This window comes from Mastigoproctus giganteus, chromosome 4 (assembly GCF_048544385.1).
Source record: "Mastigoproctus giganteus isolate SK-2022 chromosome 4, ASM4854438v1, whole genome shotgun sequence".
NCBI classification, from domain to species: Eukaryota; Metazoa; Arthropoda; class Arachnida; order Uropygi; family Thelyphonidae; genus Mastigoproctus; species Mastigoproctus giganteus.
The window spans coordinates 148533974-148551559 of record NC_143578.1 but is presented as its reverse complement, the minus strand read 5'-3'; the positions used below and the strand labels follow the sequence as shown (position 1 = coordinate 148551559).

The window sequence follows — 17586 nt, the reverse complement described above, 5'->3', positions numbered from 1 at the left end:
CAGTTCAACATATCCTCTTAGGCTGTTCGTATTACTCCCACATCAGAAATATACTTTCCACTCTCTGACACAAATGCAAGAACCCTTATCACTAACCCATCTATTGGGGAATAATGCTAACCTGGATGAGCTCTTTGTTTACGTTAAACAAACCAGACTATATGAACTAAAGTCAAATAAAAAAACAAACCAGACTATATGAACATTTCTAAAGTCAAATAAAAAAAAAGAAGAAAGAAACAGACTATACAAACATTTCTAAAGTCAAATAAAGCAAATTTCCAGCACCTTTCCAAATATTAGAATAGGCACATTTTGTCCGAAGTTGCCCTTGTGCTGCTAAACATCTACACCACTACCTTCATCAGTATCATTGGTAAATATAGAAACCATAATGGGCCTAACATCGAACCCTGGGGGGCACCACTAATAACATTAGTTCATGAAGAGCAATGTCCATTGATTACCACTCTGTCTTCCACTCAACCACCCTTCCCCTCGACATGGGCACTTGTACATGGTGATGGGACCTCCCAGTAATGCTGCTGGTCCCCCAGATTAGCATCAAATGGATCAAATACCCACAGCCTAGGTTCCAGGCTAACATCGGTGGAATCCAGCGTGTTTGCTGTGCACTGTGACCCGTGGAAATTCGGAAAGGTGATCCTGGTGATTGAGGGGCCCAGCTTCAATACACCATTTTGGCCCCTGCTTCAACAAGATGGGTAGTCCTGGAAGGCCCAGCTAGGATCTATCGACTATTAGCCTCGCCTGTGAGAGTCAACTGAGTCAATGCCATGCCCCTACCATCGTGGTCCGAGGGACAGGATTCAGGCTGGCGTCGGTGTGGGTAGGATGTCTGGGTAGTCCTGGCATCCCACTCCTGAGGGCATTTATTACTTACCAGGTAGTGGGTGTCCCTTTAGATTCTGTGGTGGGTGGGGAGCCCAGGCATTGAATCAATACAAAAATAATATGCATCCTGATAAACTTATTTCTTCAGGGCCGCAATGCAGTCCCTATCTGCAAATACAAATGGAGAGACAGACAGCGCTATTGCTGTAAAGAGACAGCGAATGGAAATACCATCATGGCCTGTTCCAAGGTTTTTTAATTATTCACTCAACCAGTGAGAAACCAATTGATAAAATGTCACACTTTTTTATACAGAAAGGGTTAAATGGGTTAGCAGGTTCCCCTAAATCTGTTAAGAGGCCTCATTCTGGGGACCTCTTAAAGAATCAAAAAATGATAGGCAGTCTCAGTAGCTACTCCGAGCAACATTAATCGGAGGAATACCAATAGTGAAACTACACAGAACACTGAACTCATCGAGAGGTGTCATTTCAGAGTGGGACCTTCTCAACGTTACTGAGGAGAAAATCTGCTCTGAACTGAAACCACAGGGAGTGATTGCTGTTAAGAGGATTAATGCACTTAGGGATGGGAAACTTGTTAAAACTAGAAACATAATCCTGGCTTTCAACTCACTGACATCTCCTAATGAGATTAAAGCTGGATACATCAACTTTCCAGTGCAACTGTCCGATGTTTTCGGTGCCAGAAATGCGAATATTCTCAAATGGCCTGCCACGAAGTCCTTCATGTGCTCAATGTGCAAAGGACCACGAAACAACATCATGTTCAGCCACTAAACCCACTTGCATTAACAGCCAGGGAGAACATCCAGCCTACTCACGAGCATGCCAGAGGTGGAAAGAAGAAAAAGAAATTCAATGGCTGAAGGCAGGCTGACCATATCATATCAGGAGGCATGGAAAACAGTTAAACCTATAAATATCAACAAACCCACATATGCCCAGTAGGTAACAGGGCAATATTCCATTGGAACTCAGATGGACATAACCATTCCTCCAATAGAATCATTCATTCCCATCGCACGTTACCTCCTAAGCTCACAAAAACCTGTACAGAAAGATCAATCAGCTGCCACTTCCATATCAGTACCTCCTAATGCTCCACAAGTAATAAAAGCAATTGCCAAAGAAAAGACGAAGAAAGTTGAAGTACCCCTAGTACCCAAGAAAACATGGAAGTCAAGGAGAAGGAGGTACTAGATGATTCCATCTTGGAACTCTTTGCTGGGTGGGAAATGGACATAGGACAGCGTCCATACTTCCCCAGACAAGATAAATCCAAGACTAACAAAAGTAAGCCCTCAGCACCTCGGAAACTGCCTGATTTAGCCATTATTTTGGCTCATCAAGCCAAAATAATGGCTAAATTCCTACAGTGGAATTGTTGTGGATTCCAGCAAAATGCAGGAGGCATCAAGGCACTCTTGAAAAAGCACAAACCATCTTGCTTTTGCTTACAGGAGACTTACCTAAAGGGAAATGATGACCCCAGGATGTGTAATGTTACTCTCATTTGCAAGGATAGAATTGAGGATGGCCCACTCATGGAGGAGTCACAATCCTTGTGGGCAACCATACCCCTTTTCGGCCTCTGTGACTTACAACCAGCAGAGAGGCTGTAGCAATTCGAATAACAGCAGGGTTTTGCTAACTGTCTGCTCTATATATTTGCCACCTGGGACTGACATCTCCTGGAAAGACCTTGATGACCTTGTAATGCAGTTGCCTCCCCCTTTCTTACTCCTTTGGGGTTTTAATGGACATAACACCCTCTGGGGTAGGGCTAACATCAATGGAAAGGGTTGAGTCATAGAGCCTATGCTCACGGACAATGACCTCTCCTTTCTAAATGTGGGAACAAACACCTTTTTCCACACGCTTACCCTTACGTTCTCTTTCGATCAATCTTTCTATCTGCTCTAAGGGAAGGGAGATCTTACTATCTCCTTTCCCTTACTTGGGAAGTGGAGGAGAATCGATATGGAAGCGATCACTTCTCCATGATAACCATGCTAATTAATGGGAGTCCATGTCTTCTTGTTAGGTTACTGCTGTGGAAGCTTGGTCAGACTGACTGGCATGCCTTTCAACAACTCACATATTCTGACATCATCTCAGTCAGCCAGGAGCCTATCAATAATGCAGTTATGTATATCATAGAAAATATCATACATGCATCTGCAATTCCAAAAACGTCCAACAGGTTTTCTCCTTTTTCAAAATCATGGTGGAATTCTGAATGCACAGCAGCAAAAAAGGCTCAGGAAAAAGCTTGGGAGATATTTTGAAGATATCCTGCCATGGCCAACCTGTTAGCCTTTAAACATGCATGAGCTAAAACATGCTACATCTGCCATCATAATCAAAAGGAATCATGGATCCGTTTCATATCATCTATTACCGAAACGACCAGCGCTAAGGTGGTCTGGGAAAAAAATCCAGAAAATGAAAGGAAAGTACACAGCACACCCCTCATCTGTCCTGGAATATAATGGATGTGCTATTGCAGGCTCTACTGCAATAGCCAATGCTCTTGGGGAAACATTTTCTAACATCTCTGCAACATAATATTAATCCCCAGAGTTTCTGGTCCTTAAGCACAACACTGAAATACAGGCCCTTAAGTTTACATCAAAGGGTTTCCCACCCATATAATGGGCCATTTACTATCCACGAGCTGAAAACAGCACTTGCTTGTACAAAGGCTACTGCTGTTGGACCAGATGACATCCATTATGAAATGATCAAACACCTTTCACCAAAATCCATGGACCTTCTGCTCTTCTTGTACAACAGAATCTTTGTTGAAGAGCAATTTCCGAATACCTGGCACAAGGCAACTATTCTTGCCTTTGCCAAGCCAGGAAAGGATCCTAAATCTCTGAAAAATTATTGTCCTGTTGCAGCTGTCTGTGCAAAATATTGGAGAGAATGGTCAATGCTCGTCTCTTATGGTAATTAGAATCGAAGAACCTTCTCTCCCACTTTCAGTGTGGCTTCCAAAGAAACAGATCCACATTGGACCACTTAATTAGACTGGAAACATCTATCCGAGATGATTTCATAAAAAGAGAATGCTTAGTGTCCATCTTGTTTGACATGGAAAAAGCATTCAACACAACTTGGAGATTTGGTATTTTAAAAGACCTTTACAACCTTGGTCTCAGAGGTCACCTTCCCATCTTTATTAAAAATCTTTTATCCCACACTGTCATATCCAAGTTCATATAGAATCCACCCTTTCTCAGCCCTTTTGTCAAGAGGAGGAGGGGGGGGTACTACAAGGATCTGTCTTAAGTGGCCCCTGGTGCCAAGCAATTTTGTGATCAAGTATCTTTGCAATTAAATTAGCACTCTTTCTTGGTGAAATAAAATCATTTCCTTATTTTCAGCATTACATTAACACTCAATTCATTCAGTAAAGAAAGCACATTACTAGATCAGAAGGAGAAGCAACCTTTCTTTCTTCTCTTAATTTTTTGTTTTATTACTAACCCACTACCGCTTGGTCACAAAGGTGGCACTGCTTTTGACTCCGTATGGTAGGGGTCGGCAACCTAGAGGGAAAGAGCTCTCCCTTCCAGGGCAAAATGGAACAACCAGTTCCTAGAACCTAGAAATCCACTGGGTGCATAGATGAGACTCTTACAGGACGAAAACAGTCAGAGCCTGATTTTGTTGCAGGTAAACATCAAAAGACTGATGTAGCCAAAATCAGAACTCCCACCTTCCTTATCATTCACTCAACTGAAGAACAACCTATGGGCAAACTCATGCCAGTTCTAGTGCAGAAATGCCTAGAAAGCATAATAGGTACTCCCAAGACAGTTCATCCCTTAAGATTAGGAGACTTACTGGTTGAAGTTGCCACTATTCAACAGTCTGACACTAGAAATTGTTAAACTACTAAAATTAAAACTTTTGGTGGAACTTCTGTTACCATTTCACCACATGGTTTCCCTGAACACAAGCACTGAGAAATCAAAATTGAGAGGAGTGTGTTATATGCCTAATGACTCTGATGAGTATAACAAAAAACTACAGGGAAATACAGAGGGGCCAGTAAATTAGAGAGTCTTATAATGGGGGATTTTAATTTCCCGGATATTGACTGGAATTTGTGGGTTGGTCACTCACTAAGGCTTGTCACTAGCAAGGCTTTTGTGGATTTATTGGAAGATTGTTTTCTACCTCAGCATGTTCGGTAGGCAACTAGAGGGAGTAATACTCATGATCTGATTATCACTAATGATTCTTCATGCATTAAGAATCTGCAGATAAAGGAACCACTAGGTGGCAGTGATCACAGTGTTCTGAAGTGGGATTTACTCAAAGAGGTAACTACCATCAAGGGTAAAGGGAAAGGTTTTTGCTTTCATAAAGGCGACTACAGAGGTCTGAGACAGTATTTAAATTCTATACAGTGGGACCAACTGATGATGTTACCAACAGCAAATTCTAAATGGAGAGCATTCAAGGAAGTAATCTTGGAAGCTACTAGCCTTTACATACCAACTAAGAAATATTGTTCAAGATTTAGGCCTAAATGGATGTTAGATGAACTAATTGGACATGTCGCAGAGCAGAAAAATGCATGGGATACATATAAATTAATTGGTGACATGGAAGCTTATGATAGATATAAGCTGGTCTGTAACCAAGTCACAAAGGAGGTTAGGCAAGCAAAGGCAGATTATGAGAAATCTTTGGCAAAGGATGCAAAGAAAAACAGCAAATAATTCCTTATCTATGTAAACTCTAGAAGGAAGGGGATGAATCAGATTGGTCCACTGGATACCGATGGTTCAATTGTTGATGGTACTGCTCAGGTGGCTAACAAACTAAATGAGTATTTTGCATCTACATTCACACATGAGCAGTTATTCAGGGAGGGGAATGTCAGAGGTGAACTAAACTCTGGCAGTGAGCTAAATGATTTCGTAATAACTGCGAGGAAAGTGGAGGAGAAATTGTTGAAGATAAACATAAGAAAGGAACCTGGGGTGGATGGGATCTATCCAATTATATTAAACAAGGCGGCAAAGGAAGTAAGCAAACCCTTAGCCATAATTATGAGAGCTTCCTTGGATTCAGGGGAGGTACCCATGGTCTGGAGATGGGCAAATGTGACATCAATTCACAAAGGAGAATAAAAGACTAACACAAGTAATTATATACCTGTTAGTTTAACTTCTGTTCCAGGGAAATTAATGGAAGCACTAGTTAAAAAAGCACAGCAGGATCATCTAGACAAGACTTCAGTTATATCTCGGATACAGCATGGTTTTGTTAAGGGGAAGTCTTGTCTGACCAATTTGGTTGTATACTATGATGTGGTCACAAAGCAACTGGATGCAGGGAATAACTTTGATATCATATATTTGGGTCTTAGAAAGGCTTTTGATACTGTTGCACATGTAAGACTGCTGCACAAATTGGAGCAGTGAGGCATTGGAGGCAAATTTCTGCTATGGATAAAGTTATGGTTGAGTGAGAAAAGACAGACAGTGGTAATCAATGAACACTGATCTTCGTGGACTAATGTTATTAGTGGAGTCCCTCATGGTTCAATGTTGGATCCATTGTTGTTTTCTGTATTTATAAATGATATTGATGATGGTATATCAGGCTTAATGTCCAAGTTCGCAGATGACATGAAGGTTGGCAGAGTTGTTAATGTCACTAATGACAATATGCTGGTGCAACAGGATCTAGAAAAGTTGACCAGATGGGCTAAGAGGTGGAAAATGAAGTTTAACATTGACAAATGTAAAGTACTACATATGGGAAGCAGTAACCCCAGTGTAACGTATCAACTGTGTGGTACTACACTGACAGTGGTAGAGAATGAAAAGGACCTGGGAGTAATCTTGCACGCAGATATTAAGTTTTCTGAGCAGTGCAGAGATTTGCAAAAGTAGCTCATGGTGTCTTGTCAATGATATACATGAATTTTTCTAGCAGGGATAAGAAGGTGATTATCCCCTTGTATAAGACGATGGTTATGCCACACCTTGAGTACTGTATACTGGTCTGGAGCCCTCATTTTAAGAAGGATGTGGAGCTGTTGGAATGAGTACACAGAAGGGAAACAAGATTAGTGAATGGAACAAAGGGTTGCTCTTGTGAAGAAAGGCTTAAGTTTTGCAGATTACAGTGTTTGGAGACCAGGCACCTGCGAGGTGATCTGATAGAGGTGTATAAAGCCTTGAATGGTGTGAGCATTCTCACTGCTGATGGGATTCTTCCTCTTGCTCAAAATAATCACCTGACAGGGCATAAATTCAAATTGAGGAAAGACAGTTGTAGGATAGATGTGCAGAAGTTTGCCTTTAGCCAGCTGGTAGTTTATTGGTGAAACAAACTTCTATCTTTTGTTGTGGAAGTTGATACCCTAAATAAATTTAAGACTGAGGTGGACAGGTATTTGGAATGAATGAAGGGGTGAAATCGGATTTTTTTTTTTTTTTTTTTTTTTTTTTGGGCTGATGCTGCATAAGCTTGCTTTCTTTCTCTACTAATGCTAATGCTAACACATCAAGAGGTATCATTACCGAATGGGACCTCATGAACATGTCTGATGTAGAGCTGAAACAAGAACTAAGAACTACAAGCTCAATGTGTAATCAATTTAAGAATAATAATGACAAAAAAAGACTGCATACTAGTTCCTACTCAGAACATAATACTCACTTTCAATAACCCAAAACCACCAACGGCGATCAAAGCAGGTTATCTTAATTGTCGTGTTAAAACGTATATTCCAAACCCTTTATGCTGCTACAAGTGCTAGACGCTTGGGCACTCACAAAAAATCTGCAGAGGAGCAGCTGCCTGTGGCGCATGTGGCTCCACTGTGCACACAAACATTGAATGCACAGCTACAACACCTAGTTGTCCAAATTACAGAGAAGCACATCCGGCATTTTCAAAGGAGTGTGTCCTTTGGAAATGTAAAAAACTTATACAGCAATACAAAACAGAACACAATGTCACCTACCAAGACGCCAAAAAATCTTTACTAGCCCTGAATACTAATAATCCAACCTATGCTCAAGCAACCAAAAGACATATATCAATTGCAACCCAAACGATGGTAACCATACCACCAAGCAAATTGCTATCTCATTCGGCAAGGTCAGTATTGGCCACCATACCAGTAAACCAAATGACTAGCAAACAAAGTAAAGCCATAAAACAGATTGCATGGAGTTAGAAGATAGCTCACAGCAAGATGAGCACGTACTATAACTATTCACTGACGAGCATATGGACACTATAAAACCATACTTTCCAAAGAAGCAGAAAGGGAAACCTGATTGAAACAAACCTTTAACCCCTCGAGAACAAATCAAGGGTTCTACTAAACCCAAATAATGCTTACATTTCTGCACTGGAACTGTAGAGGATATCACAGTAATTTAAATGACATCCAAGATCTCCTCACACAGTATGATCCTATCGCTTTCTGCCTTCAGGAAACGAACTTAACCCCAGACGTAACTGTTTCTCTCCAGATCTATATAATTCATCGGCAAGATTGTGTTGCACACAACCCTAACAATCAGGCACATGGAGGTGTGGCATAATCGATGGTCAAATACCCTCCAGACCATTCCCATTAAACACAAACCTTGAGGCAGTTGCAGTCGAGTCAATGTTAATTTTGACTTGACTATCATCTCGCTATACTTGCTGCCTAATCTAAATATATGCTACATCGACCTAGAAAAAATTCAACTATTCATATCGCACTATGCCAGCATCCATATAGCCTCTATTTGGATGGACTATTCATAGCAATCCACTGGGTAGTGACCATTACCCAGTGACATGCCGAATTGATAAAAACATCCCCCCACCCCACTTTTCTAACAGAACTGTCAAAGGAGCTTTTTCAAAGTGAATTGAGATATAAGAAGTAAGTAAGTTGTAGCCATTATCAATCCACTGCAGGATGGAAGCCTCTTCAACAATTCATTGAGAAAAATAGACCATAATCTGCCATGCTGGTCCATTGTGGGTTGGCAGGTAGATCGTATTCAGCAATTGGGATATATATATATATAAACATCTAACAATATTGGAAAAAAAGCAGGTCCAGCATATATCTTTAGACTTAGCCACAGAAGATATATCTAACCAAATACTGCAGGCAACAGACCAAACAATACCAAAACAATCCAACAAAATATCAGCACGCTCAAAATTTTGGTGGAATAATGAATACAGCGCGGCTAAAAAAGAAAAGAACAAAGCACGGAACATCTTCAGGAAGTTTCCAACAACTGCAAATCTCATCCACTTTAAACAGGCTCAGCCAAAAGCAAAACATATTAGACAGACTAGCAAAAGGGAAACATGGAGACGTTTTGCCTCCAAAATTACAAGAACTACAAAAAAAATGATATGAACCAAAATATGATGTATATACTCAAAACATCCACGCATCAAACTTCCCATAACAACTGTAAACGGTTGTGATGTTACTACACCAGTGGAGATTGCAAATGCATTGGGCAAATCATTTGTGAAAATCTCAGCCACATCTTACTCACCTCATTTTCAGTACACAAGGCACATGCTGAGAAACATTTCATCAACTTCGAATCAGCACCTTCAGAATGACAGAATTGCACCATGCTTTAGCCACCACCAAACTCAGTGCCTCAGGACCAGATGGAATATACTACATCATGATAGCACAACTTACTGAACAAGCCCCTTAAGACATTGTTACTTGTTTATAACCTTTAATATATACCTTTAATACCCAGAATTCCATGTTTTGCTGTTGCTTATTTTGCATATTTTGCCTGTGAAAAACTGAAAAATAACAGGAGGCCCTCTAATGCTTCAGTTTTAAATTATTACTTTTTTTAATATATATATATATATCTTTATCTTTTTATAATTATAATTATGCTTTTCTCTTTATTAATACTTGATAATTCATGTATCTTACAGACACACCAGATGCACCAGGTCAGCCAAAAGCACAGGATTATGGACCAACATTTGTTTCATTAAATTGGGATCCTCCAGCTCATGATGGTGGGAGACCTGTTACTGGTTAGTTATTTTAAGTCAAAATTACATTTTTAAAGGTATATGATAGATACCTTTATTCTTAACTATTCACTTTATATCGCAGATTCTTTATCCTGCACTCCTTAACAGGCCATCATTAAACAAGCTATCATGATTTCTTGTTCAGAAATACTGGGAAGAGCCTACTGGCTCTTCTCCTCTGCAGATTACAATAAATGATTTATTTGTACTAATGTCAGACTATCAACAATCAGAGAGACATCTGAAAATATCTACCTTTGATGAAATTCCTATATAGATGACTCATCTTTCTACCTTAAATACCTCCAAGGTAGCAAAATCCTAGTGGGATTTGATAAATTTTTCAGAAGATAAAATAGTTCATGAATTACATGAACAAAATGTTCCCCTTTTTCCCTTTCCAAAGAAGGTTAAAGGAAAACCTGAGCAAAACAAACCTTCAGCCCCTCGAAAACAAATCGAGGGTTCTACTAAACCCAAATAATGCTTACATTTCAACAGTGGTACTGTAGAGGATATTGCAGTAATTTAAATGACATCCAAAATCTCCTCACACAATATGATGCGATCACTTTCTACCTTCAGGAAACCAACCTAACCCCACATATAACTGTTTCTCTCCGGAACTGTATAATTCCGGCTGTTCGGGTTGTGTTGTACACAACCCTAACAGCCAGGCACATGGAGGCGTGGCATTGATAATTAACGCTAAAATACCGTCCAAACAACTCCCATTAAAAACACACCTCGAGGCAGTTGCGGTGCGAGTCAATGTTAATTTTGACTTGACTATCATCTCGCTATACTTGCCGCCTCGCTATACTGTACATCTTGATAATGGTACACACCTAAATATAAGCTACACCGACCTAGAAGAACTAGTGGTACAACTTCCTCAACCCTACTTCATCCTAGGGGACCTCAATAGTCATCATCTGTTATGGGGAATTCAAAATATGGACAAATTATAGAAATGTTACTTGACAAGCATAATTTGATTACTCTCGATAATGGCGCACACAGTTATATGCATTTACCTATGGGATCTACTTTAGCTATTGATGTCTCACTATGCCCAGCATCCATATATCCTCTATTTGGATGCACTATTCATAGCAATCCACTGAATAGTGACCATTACCCAGTGATATGCTGGATTGATACAAACATCTCCCCCACTTTTCTAACAGAACTGTCAAATGGAACATTTTTCAAATCAAAATGGGATATATATATAAACAACTAGCAATACTGGAAGAAAAGCAGGTCAAGCAAGCATCCATAAATTTAGCCACAGAATATACATCTAACCAAATACTACAGGCCGCAGACTAAGCGATTCCAAAGCAATCCAACAAAATATCAGCACGCTCAAAATTTTGGTGGAATAATGAATACAGCGCGGCTAAAAAAGAAAAGAACAAAGCATAGAACATCTTCAGGAAGTTTCCAACAACTGCAAATCTCGTTCACTTTAAACAGGCTCGGTCAAAATAAAAATGTATTAGACAGACTAGCAAAAGGGAAGCATGGAGACGTTTTGCCTCCACAATTACAAGAACTACAAAAAAAACGATATGGACCAAAATATGATGTATATACTCAAAACATCCACGCAACAAACTTCTCATAACAACTGTAAACAGTTGTGATGTTACTACACCAGTGGAGATTGCAAATGCATTGGGCAAATCGTTCATGAAAATCTCAGCCACAACATTTTACACACCTCATTTTCAGGTACCCAAGGCACGGGGAAATAAACAAGGGAAATATTTCATCAACGTTGAATCAGCATCTAGTGCCGCACTATCTCCCCTTCACAGTGACAGAATTGCACCATACTCTAGCCACCACCATACTCAGTGCAGCAGGACCAGATGGAATACACTACATCATGCTATATTAAGAGTAGGAGACTGGCGGAATTACTTAACAAGTACAGGTGACTGTTGAAAAAAAGGCGTAAATTAGGGTTGAATTTGAAAGTGTCTGCAATTCTGCACAGATACGACAGGAGGGAGTATATGATGAGAGCCTTGTCGATCAATGCGGCCCTGGAAAGATTGTGCAAGGCTCAAGGGGTAGAATTTTTTTCAGCCTGGTCTGTACTTGTTAACAGGAGAGACTGCTTCTACAGGGATGGGATACTCTTAAATAGAAAGATTGCAAGAATATTTGTTGATGCTATCGAGGCAGTGTTGGGTGGGTTGGAAAACTGCTAGCTTGGGGGGATACATGGACTAATAGATTAACAGTAGCCACTGGCAGAGGTGAAAGTGATTCTTGCACTGCTTCTATTGGAATGAGCAGCAGCCTGAAAAACAAGATGCAGGATATTTCAGAGACTGCTGGGAGTCATTGTGGTACAAGTAAACACATGGGTTGTGTTAGGGTAGCTAAGAAAAATAACAGGTGCATGTATACTTGTGTGTACACCATGCTAGGAGTTTGGTAAATAAATTAGATGAATTTGAGGTATTGCTCAAAACATCAAAGACAGATATTGTTGGGATATAGAGAAGTGGTGTCACACAAATATAAGGAATGCAGAACTGGAATTTGGGGAGTACAATGTGTGCAGAAAGGATAGACAGGATAGGAAAGGAGGAGCGGTTATGCTATTAGTTAAGAAACATAAGAAACTTCACAAAGGGGGATCAAAGGCTGACACAAGTAATTATAGACCTGTGAGTTTAACTTCTGTTCCCGGAAAATTAATGGAGGCACTGGTGAAAGAAGCACTGCAGGATCATCTAGACAAGACTTCAGTTATAGCTAGGACACAGCATGGTTTTGTTAAGGGGAAGTCTTGCCTGACCAATTTGATTGGATACTATGATGCAGTCACAAAAGGACTGGATGCAGGGAATAACTTTGATATTATATACTTGGATCTTAGAAAGGCTTTTGATACTGTTGCACATGGAAGACTGCTGCACAAATTGGAGCAGTGTGGCATTGGAGGCAAGTTGCTGCTATGGATAAAGGGGTGGTTGAGGGGGAGAAGACAGAGAGTGGTAATCAATGGACACTGCTCATCGTGGACTAATGTTATTAGTGGAGTCCCTCAGGGTTCAGTATTGGGGCCTTTATTGTTTTCTGTATTTATAAATGATATTGATGATGGTATATCAGGCTTAATGTCCAAGTTTGCAGACGATACGAAGGTTGGCAGGGTTGTCAAGGACACTACTGACACTATGCTGCTGCAACAGGATTTGGAAAGGTTGAGCAGATGGGCTTCGAGGTGGCAAATGAAGTTTAACATTGACAAATGTAAAGTACTACATATGGGAAACAGCAACCCCAGAGCAACGTATCAACTCTGTGGTACTACACTGACAGTGGTAGAGAATGAAAGGGACCTGGGGGTGGTGGTGCAGGCAGATATGAAGTTCTCTGAGCAGTGCAGACGAGCTGCAAGAGTAGCTCATGGTGTATTGTCAATGATATATAGGAATTTTTCTAGCAGGGATAAGGAGGTGATTATTCCCTTGTATAAGGCAATGGTCAGGCCACACCTAGAGTACTGTATACAGGCCTGGAGGCCTCATTTCAGGAAGGATGTAGAGCTGCTGGAACGAGTACAGAGAAGGGCAACTAGATTGGTGAATGGGACAAAGGGGTTCTCTTACGAAGAAAGGCTTAAGTTTTGCAAATTACAGTGTCTGGAAACTAGGCACCGGCGGGGTGATCTGATAGAGGTGTACAAAGCCTTGAATGGTTTGAGCATGCTCAATGCTGATGGGATTCTTCCTCTAGCTCAGAAAAATCACCTGAGAGGGCATAAATTCAAATTGAGGAAAGACAGATGTAGGATAGATGTGCGGAAATTTGCCTTTAGCCAGCGGGTGGTTGGTGGGTGGAACAGACTTCCATCCCTTGTCGTGGAAGTTGATAGCCTAAATAAGTTTAAGGCTCAGCTGGACAGGTATTTCGAACGAACAGAGGGGTGAAGTGGAAGTGGTTATTTTTATTTATTTATGTTACTTTTTTTTTTTTTTTTTTTTTTTTTGGCTGATGCTGCATAAGCTTGCTTTCTTGCATCAAATGCCTCTACTAATGCTAATGCTAATGCTAACATCTAAAATCCAAGGAAGTGAAGCCAGTCGACATTGCTGGACAGTGCAGTGTCAAGTCAATTTGGTGTGACATAAGCATTGGGAGATCAAAACTGAGAGTAGGAGTGTGCCTAATGACTCTGATGAGTATAATAAGAAACTGTACAGGGAAATAGAGTGGGCCAGTAAATCTTTGGGTCTCTCTGGGAAATTTAAATCCCCCATTATAAGACTCTCTGGAGTCTTATAATGACTCCAGAGATATAAGATAATGACTCCAGAGAGTCTTATAATGGGGAGTCTTATAATGACTCCCCATTATAAGACTCTCTGGAGTCTTATAATGGGGGATTTCAATTTCCCAGATATTGACTGAAATTTGTGGGTTGGTCACTCACACACTAGCAAAGCTTTTTTGGATTTATTGGATGATTATTTTCTACATCATCATGTTCGGGAGGCAACTAGAGGGAGTAATACTCTTGATCTGATTATCAGTAGTGATTCTTCATGCATTAAGAATCTGCAGATAAAGGAACCACTAGGTGGCAGTGATCACAGTGTGCTGAAGTGGGATTTACTCAAAGTGGTAACTGCCAACAGAGGTAAAGGTAAGAGTTTTTGCTTTCATAGAGGCGACTACGATGGTCTGAGAGAGTATTTAAATTCTATACAGTGGGACCAACTGATGATGTTACCAACAGCAAATTCAAAATGGGAAGCATTCAGAGAACTTACCTTGGAAGCTACAAGGCTTTACATTGTTCAAAAGTTTTATTGTTTAAAAGTTTAGGCCTTAATGGAGGTCAGATGAACTAATGAGACATATGGCAGAGAAGAAAAATGCATGGGATACATATAAATTAATGGGTGACATGGAAGCCTATGATAGATATAAGCTGGTCTGTAACCAAGTCACAAAGGTGATTAGGCAGGCAAAGGCATTTTGTGAGAAATCATTTGCAAAATATGCAAAGAAAAACAGAAAACAGTTCTTTACCTATGTAAACTCTAGAAGGAAAGGGATGAATCAGATTGGTCAAGGGGAATGCGAGAGGTGAAGTAAATTCTGACAGTCAGCTAGATGATTTTGTAATAACTGAGAGGAAAGTGGAGGAGAAATTGTTGGGGATAAACATAAAAAAGTCACCCGGGGTAGATGGGATCTATCCAGTTTTTTTTTTTTATCTGAATCCCAAACACGAGAGGTATTAGAACCTATAGTACTTAGTACCGTGCTTGGGTTGGAGGTTGAGAAGACGAAAGAAGATATTTGTTGACATTGGACTTGAACTTCTGTAGATTGTAATTTTCATGAAATACGTATGAAGGAAGGTTGTTCCAGAAAACGGCAGTTGAATGAATAAACGAGGAAGATTAAAAGTTGGTTCTGTGTGTTTGAAGTTGGACAGTGAATGGATGTTGGCTGGTGGCGGCACGTGTTTGGACTGTTTTGAAAGAGAGAGCGGGAATCATAGAAGCCAATTCAGAAGAACAGTGCCCATGGAAGTATCTGTAGAAGAGGCATGCAGCAAAAACAGTACGTCTATGAGAAAGTGAGTGGGGAGACTCTGTTAGAGATGAATCATTAATTAACCTATGTGCCCTCTACTGAATGGAATCAAGAAGCCTGAGAGAGGTTTTGGGGGCACCACCCCAAATGTGGGAACAATATTCCATGGCAGAGTGGATTTGCGATTTATACAGAGTGAGCAGCTGTTTGGAAGAAAAGTAACGCCGAGAGAGAAAGAGAAAACCAAGTTTTTTAGATGCAGAGGAAGCAATATTTGTAATGTGCTTGTGCCAAGAGAGATTAGAAGTCAGGGTAATCCCCAAAAGAGATATATAATTTTGCCTAGAAATCGGAGTGTCACTAAAGATAAGCATAGGAGCAGAAGAATCCTTTTTGCGAGATATAAGACAAGACTGAGTTTTAGAAGGGTTGAAATCAACTAAGTTGTCTTTGCCCCACTGGAGAATTACCTGTAGATCGGCATTTAAGTAATTGGTAGCAGATTTTCGAGAAGTTGAACCTGATTGAGCAGGACAAGGTTTCTCAAAATGGAAAGTGGAATGCAATGTGCTATCATCAACAAAACTATGGATAGGATTTCCAGTCAATGGAAGAAGGTCATTAATATACAAGAGGAAAAGAGTGGGGGAAATAACTGAACCTTGGGGGACACTGGCATTAGTGGAGAAGTTAGAAGACAAAGAGCCATCTACCATCAACCTCAGTGAGCGATCAGAGAGAAATCTGGATAACCAATTACTAAAAACATAAGTAATTATGTTTTTAGTAATTGGTTATTGGCAAACCATAAGACTGAAGCTTGTTTAGAAGACCTTAATGCCAAACACAATCAAAAGCATTTGAGATGTCAGGAGCAACTACTTGTGTTTCACCGAACCTTTCCATTGAAGTAGTCCATAAATGGGTAACATAAGCCAGGATATCACCAGTGGATTGACACTGATGGAATCAATACTGGTGATCATTGATCAGATGGAAGGTTTCTAGGTAGTTTAAGAGGTTAATTGATTTCTCCATTACTTTAGAAAGAGTAGGAGTAATTGCAATGGAATGATAATTGGATTGGAGGGATTAGTCACTCTTTTTAGGAACTGGCTGGATATGAGCAAATTTCCAAGCAGAAGGAAAAACACCTCTGGAATAAGAAAGTGAAAAAAGGCGGTAAAGAATAGGAGTAAGTTCAGGAGTACAGGTTTTGGGAACAAGTGGAGAAATACCATCAGGACCTGAAGCTTTCTTAGCATCAAGATAGGCACCTCCGTAGCCAGGTGGGAAGGAGCAGCAGTGCGTAGCACATGCTTCTTGATCAGACCGGGGTGCGAGCCCGTCACCACCAAATACGGAGGATGCGGAAAGGTCAGGGAATGACCACTGCATATCCCGGAGCATTATGGACTTAGTTGCTAATGCTCCTAAAAACCAAATAACAAACAAACAAACAGCTTAATATGCAAAAGGTAGAAAGACAGTTGCAAGGTGCTATTAAGAAAGTTGTAAAATGGTCTCAAAACAATTGGTTTCCGCCTCTCGCCACAAAAGTCAGGATGTAGGTTCTCAGGATAACCTACATCCTGACCCAGAATTTCACCTAGAAAATCAAATCATCCCATTGGTTCGTTTTGTCCGCTTTCTTGGTGTGGTTCTAGACTAAAAACGTACCTTCCTTGAACTTATAAAAGAACTCCAGATTATTTGCCATAAGAAGCTAAACATCTTAAGAGTACTATCTGGGACATTATGGGGAGCCAACCATTACACACTATTGCATTTGTATCATGCATTAATTCGGTCATGACTAGACTATGGATCTGTAATCTACAGCTCTGATAGACCAAGTGCCTTACGTTGGCTTGATCCTTACAACAGATTCTCTACATTTTGCACTAGGGGCATTCCATTCATTGCCAGTTCAGAACTTATATTCTGAAGCAACTGAAACCTCTTTAGATCTATGCAGACAAATGCTTCTGTTAAACTATGCAGTAAAATTCAAAGGGCAACTAGACAACTCTTCTTGAAATGGACTTTTCTTGCCAAA

At 40.3% G+C, this 17586-nt stretch overlaps 1 protein-coding gene across 1 annotated transcript in view; it reads left to right on the top strand.

Annotated features, from left to right (window-relative positions):
- LOC150087120 (twitchin-like) overlaps positions 1-17586 on the top strand; it is a 3511780-nt gene that overhangs the window by 2310997 nt on the left and 1183197 nt on the right. Inside the window, 1 exon segment of the mRNA XM_090372971.1 lies at positions 9846-9950. Coding sequence (XP_090229097.1) covers positions 9846-9950 — 105 coding nt within the window.